General features: G+C 47.9%; 1 protein-coding gene across 2 annotated transcripts in view; it reads right to left on the minus strand.

Moving 5' to 3' along the window:
- ZNF451 (zinc finger protein 451) overlaps window positions 1-1,767 on the minus strand; it is a 40,590-nt gene extending 38,823 nt beyond the window's left edge. The window contains exons 1-2 of one of the 2 annotated variants that reach the window (XM_087777182.1): window positions 1,600-1,767; window positions 437-520 (exon numbers count right to left, since the gene is read on the minus strand). In XM_087777182.1, the coding sequence (XP_087633308.1) occupies window positions 437-517 (81 nt within the window). In that variant the 5' untranslated portion in view covers window positions 518-520; window positions 1,600-1,767. Of the gene's footprint in view, window positions 1-436; window positions 521-1,481 lie in introns of both variants that reach the window. The other variant, XM_087777181.1, reaches the window with a different exon arrangement.
- Window positions 1,768-6,038: the final 4,271 nt, after the last annotated feature.

Raw genomic sequence — 6,038 nt, forward strand, 5'->3', positions numbered from 1 at the left:
ACAGTTGTTTTGACATTGTTTTGCAGAGTGAACAGTGCTTTATTCCATTAATTTCAGTGGGACTACTCATGAAGCAAAATGCTAAGCAATACGATTACCAGAAAAGTCATCTACAGTACCTTCTCATACGCCTCACTGATCACTGTAATCCCCCACCCACCTGCTGGGATACTCAAGTCTATATTCTCTCTATAGGACCAACTGACATCATCTTATACTCTTCCAAAGAAAGGGTAGATAAACCTTTAAGATAAACTTGTTATCTGCCACAAAGATTTACAAATCAAATTATCTTTAAATCCAGAAGTAATGGTTTCCATCAAAATATAATCAAGATCATCAACACAGTACACAAAGACCCCCTCCGATTTTATCAGGCTACTAAGAGCATATTTACAGTAACTGGCAGTATGTTTCCAGTTCAGGATCTACTTACTCCAACAAACTCAATCTCATCTTCACTTTCAGAAGTTGACGATTTACTCTCGTGAACGTTGACAGAGCTATCAGACTCCATTATCTAAACAGAAACAAACCAAAACATGCTTCATCATTATATTTTGTCATCATTATATTCATCATTTTGTCCCTGGCAGTGTTCAAGGCCAGGTTGAACGGGGCCCTGAGGAACCTGGTCTAGTGGGTGGCATCCCTGCCCACGGCAGGGGGGTTGGAGTTAGATGATCTTTAAGGTCCCTTCCAGCCCAAGCCATTCTATGATTTTGGAATTTTCTTTAACTACACAGCATTTTCGGGCTTGTGCCTACTTTGGCTTTACAGCCTATCTGCACTTAACGAGCCTTTCTGTATCATTCACTGACAATTGTCAGTAATACCAGAATAAGGGATAACAACTTTGACTCGAATCACGTTACTGTATTTTTCCAAACGCGCAAAACGTGGCCTAACCTACAAAGCACCCCAAATACCTATATTCCTCCCGCGGCCGTGGCTAGAGTGCACCGCCAGAGTTCAATACCACGCTGAAATCTGAAAACCTCCGCAGGGGGCAGCCCGGAGCGCCAGCCCCTCGGCGCTGCACTACCGCTAGAACACACACAGAGGACGGGGTAGCAACAGACGCGGGGTGAGTTCAGGCGTCACCAGCCGCTACGGGTATTTCTGACGCCTTCGGCCCCTTCAGGACCACGGCAGGGCCGGAAGGCTGAGCTCCTCGCTTCAAAACAAGCGCCGTCCTGCCCGGCGGAAGACCTCCGTGAGCGGCGCGGAAGCGCGGCCCGCCCCGGGGCGGCCCCGGCAGCGCGGCCCCGGCGGGCGGCTGTGCTGACTCACGTCTCCTCGGCCGCCCCAGCCCCACGGCACGCCGCCGCCAGGCCGCCCGCCGCCGCAGCTCGGGGCGGGGCGCCGGGGGACCGCGCCGGGCGCCCGCTGCTCGCCCGGCCGCCCCGCGGGGGCTGGGTTGCTGAGCGACGGCCCCGCGCCCCTCACAATGCCCCGGCCCCGCCGCCGGCCCGGCTCACCCCGCCAGCACCCGAGGGCACACCGACGCCCCGACCCGGCGCGCCTCCGCTTCCTCTTCAACCCGGGGGCGGCGGGGAGGGGAGAGGTGGGGCGGGAGCGCGGCGCGGCGCGGCTTGCCGGGATTTGTAGTTGCCGCCTGCTTCGCCTCGCTCCCCCGCCTCTTCCCCCATGGCCGGTGCCGGCGCTACCGCGACAACGCCATGGCGCAGCCCCCCCGGCGGCGGCGTTTGGGGGCTCTTTCCGTCGGTAGCTTCCTGCCTCCCCTCTTCCGCCTTCAGTCGGGTGGCCCAGAGTTCCTGCTCACGGCAGGAAAGCCCACCCGCCGCTTCCGGGGGGGAGGTGGCGGCCATTGGGGCTGGCGGGAAAATCCGCCTCGCTGCCTGCTTACCCAGCCCAGGCGTCAGCAGCTTGTCTGCGAGATTCTTATGGCAGACGGTGCCAAGGGCCTTAGTGAAATCTAGACGGACAACGTCCATTGCTCTCCCTTCATCTACTAGGCCAATCACTCTATCATAGAAGTTTATCAAGTTGGTCAAGCATGAGTTCCCCTTGGTAATGCCAGACTGATGACTCCTGATGATTTCCTTGTCCCTGAAGTGCCTGGAAATGGTTTCCAGGATTAGCTGACCCATCACTTTCCCAGGCATCGGGGTGAGGCTGACCAGCCTGTAGTTCCGTGCATCCTCCTTGCCCTTCTTGAAGATGGAAGTGACATTTGCTTTTCTCCCGTCCTCAGGCACCTCTCCTAGTCACCATGATCGATCAAAGATTATTGAAAGTGGCCTCGCAATGACATCTGCCAGCTCCCTCAGCATGCGTGGGTGCATCCCATCAGGGCCCATAGACTTAAGTATGTCCACTTTGCTTAAGTATCCCCTGACCTGATCCACTTCCACCAAGGGTACATCTGCCTTGGTCCAGCCTTTCCTCCTGATCTCTGGGACCTGGGATTCCTGAAGCCCGGTCTTGCTAGTAAAGACCGAGGCAAGGAGGGCATTCAGTAACTCATCCTTTTCCATGTCCTGTGTCACCAGGTCACCCGTCTCCTAACTTCATCCCTATATGCTTGAACAATGTTTCTATATTCCTCCCAGGTTAACCGTCCTTGCTTCCACCCTTTGTATGCTTTCTTTTTTGTGTTTGAGTTTGACCAGGAGCTCCTTGTTCATCCACACAGGCCTCCTGGCATTTTTGCCTGACTTCCTATTTGCTGGGATGAACTGCTCTTGAGCTTGGAAGAGGTGATCCTTACATTTTAACCAGCTTTCCTGGGCCCCTCTTCCCTCCAGGGCCTTATCCCACGGGACTCTTCCAAGCAGATCTTTAAAGAGGCCAAAGTTCACCCTCCTGTAGTCCAGGGTTGTGAGCCTGCTTTTTACCCTCCTCCCTCCTCTCCTGATCCTGAGCTCCACCATCTCACAGTCACTGCAGCCAAGGCTGCCTTTGAGCTTCACACTCCCAACAAGCCCCTCGTTGGTATGAGGTCCAGCAAAGCACTGCTCTTCATGGGTCCTTGTTGGCTCCTTTATGACTTGGAAGAAGAAGTCACCGGTGCACTCCAGGAACCTCCTGGATTGCTTATGCCCTGCTGTGTTGTCCCTCCAGGAAATATCTGGGTGGTTGAAGTCCCCCATGAGGACCAGGGCTTGTGAACGTGAAGCTGCTCCTATCCGTCTACCTCATCTGCTTCCTGGTCAGGCGGCCTATAGCAGACACCCACTATAATGTCACCTTTACCTGTCCTCTCTTTAATCCTCCCGCATAAACTCTCATTCAGTTCCTCATCCATCCCCAGGCAGAGCTCGATGCACTCCAACTGCTCTTTCACATAAAGGGCAACTTCCCCTCTTGTTTTCTTAGCCTGTCCTTCCTAAGGAGCAGGTCTCCCCTCATTGTAATGCTCTAGTCACAGGTGCCATCCCACCACGTCTCTGTGATCCCAACAAGATCGTAGCCCTGCAACTGCAGACAGACTAACTCGCCATGTTTATTCCCCATACTGCATGCATTGGTATACAGGCACTTTAGAGAGGTACCCCAGCATGTTGACTGCCTAGAAAGGAATTGGGGGATTTCTCCATCATGGTGCCTTGTAGGCCTTTCCTTGCTTACATGCAAGTGCTGGAGGTGACCTCACTTAAGCCCCATCTTGTTAATTTTGTGTTCCGTTCCTGACACATCACCCCATGCCCTTTCCTCTTTGACCATGTCCATCACTCCCTCACAGGGCTGCTGGTTACTCTCTCCCTCTCTCTCCATTCTTAGCTTAAAGCCCTCCTTATGTGCTCAGCCATCCTACTGGCAAAAATAGCTTTGCCCTGCTTAGTGAGGTGGATCACACCTCTCTCGAGCAGACGGTGATCTGCAGGCAGGGTCCCATGCTCATACAATGCAAAACCTGGTCACCAACACCAGTTCTACAACCAATTATTGATTTTTCCTATTAGTGCCCTTCTCCTCATTTCCCCTCACTGTCAGGATCAAGGAAACATCACTTGGGTGCCCATGCCCATGATTCTTGCTATTTATCTGCTACTGCTCTCCTGCTTCATCATATAGTTACTTCGAGCCACCCAAAGTAGAAGCTGGTATGAATTATCTTTACTTAATGCATTGGCTTTGAGTAAGCTGAACAGTGTAAATGTCACCTGTGCGTTGTGTGTCTATATAAAAGAGCTGCTTGCACACAAACAAAGCGCTTCTCTGGTGTGTGCTTATCAAATCCTGTATACATAGGAGAGAAAGAATTCAGGGTTGCATGTTAAATTTTGATGTTATGGGAGCTTTGTGAATAAGCAGCTATCAGAAATAACATATCACGTGGTATTTAATGTCAGCATTAATTTAGTACACTTATTTTTCTTGTAAACGCAGAGTTACTATTACTAATGTTAGTTTTAAGCCTCCTTCCATATATGAATGAAAAAATAGCTTTATGATAGAAGATAGACATACTGAGATGCTAGTTGTATATACTAGTTATATAGTCATTAGCAAATTTGTGCAACTCAATCAGTATTGTTGGACTGTATAAACAACACTGATTTGAGCAATTTTATTTCATTATTAAAATAACGGAAACCTGACTACCACTTGGAAAATTAGTCATTGTTGCTGCCTAAACTTTTGTATTTTGCATTTAGAACTTGAATTTGCTAACAGAACATTGATAGCAGCCATTCTGTTTGTAGCTTGCATTTGCACTTAATTACTTTTGATTCCTGAGAATAGATAATATGAGGTGCAATAATAACAAGTTACTAGAACAGCGAGGTGGCATTATTTTTTCCAAACTCTGATACCCTATGAAAATGACACTCATCTGAATATGAATTTTTCAGCAGTAATTCATGTAAATATTTCCTCTTGCAATGACCCATCCAAACATTCTCCTCATATTTAAACAATACAGTTAAGGAAAAAAAATAGAAAGGGAATTGCCATGCAATCATGTCAGCATTTCCAATATGCTAACAAAACTCTGAATTCCAAAATTTGTGTATTTCAGCTAATTCCTGGGAAAGCACAGGCTTCCTAGTTTGGGTCAGCGTAGGAAAGTTCTAATGCAGAGTTTGTTTCATAGAGAAAAGATGCAGCCTGCTGGACTTTTTGGCTGGTGGGCCACCTGCAAGGCACATTTGCTGTCTAACTCGGTAAGAGAACAGGCAATTGTTTTTAAACACAGGCAGCAGATTGCCGAAGGGAGGAGCAGACAAACCTAGGAGAGCAGGGGATACTCACAATCTGCTCTTCGGGAGCTAAGATCTCCAAGTCCAAACCTCCAAATGAAGTCTGGGTATCCCATAGGATGGGGAAGCTGTTTCTGAGCAGACTGTCTTTATAAACTCAGTAATGCTCTCTAGCAACTAGTTCCACGTATTCATTATGTGCCCTTAATTATTTTCTTTCATAGAATTTAAACATATTTCAACATCCTTGTTTCTCTCCTTGCTCCTTAGAGTGAAGCATTGCCTTTTTAACCCTCGATTTCCCTCTTGTGTCAACGTTGCATACTGCCACTTACTCTTCATCTAGAAAATTTAGATGTCTGGTGGTTTGGTTTTTTTTGACTCCTATCTATATACCATAATAAGAGGGGACATGAACTTGACATGCATTAAAAACCTTGATTTATTCAATAATTTCAGTAAGTTTTTTTACCCCATTCTTCACATATTTCAATATTCTTCCCTCCTTAGAAAGCAAGGAGCAGTTCATAATAAACAACGACCAAATTCTTTTCCATGGTAATCTTCAAATTCCATCTAAAATGCAGTAATCGAAACAAATATAGTTCAAATTATTAGTTTTAGTATTGCTTACCTTTTTGTACTAAATCTCCAGTGACTAAATGCTGTACAGTCATATAGCTGTTAGGTTTTTCTGCAGTAGCCATCAGCCTTCTCCAATTCCAAGTAATGCAAATAATGTATCCTCTGTCACTCGTGTCAGAAGAATTTTACACTTCGCGACACCACGCATTTACACATCACCAATTCATTTTGATTTTAGTGCAAATTTTGGGAGAAGCAGCATCAGGTTGTTCCGCTCTCCTC

Source organism: Nipponia nippon, unplaced genomic scaffold, assembly GCF_047370975.1.
Source record: "Nipponia nippon isolate SJK-2023a ecotype South Korea unplaced genomic scaffold, ASM4737097v1 scaffold_4, whole genome shotgun sequence".
NCBI lineage: Eukaryota > Metazoa > Chordata > Aves > Pelecaniformes > Threskiornithidae > Nipponia > Nipponia nippon.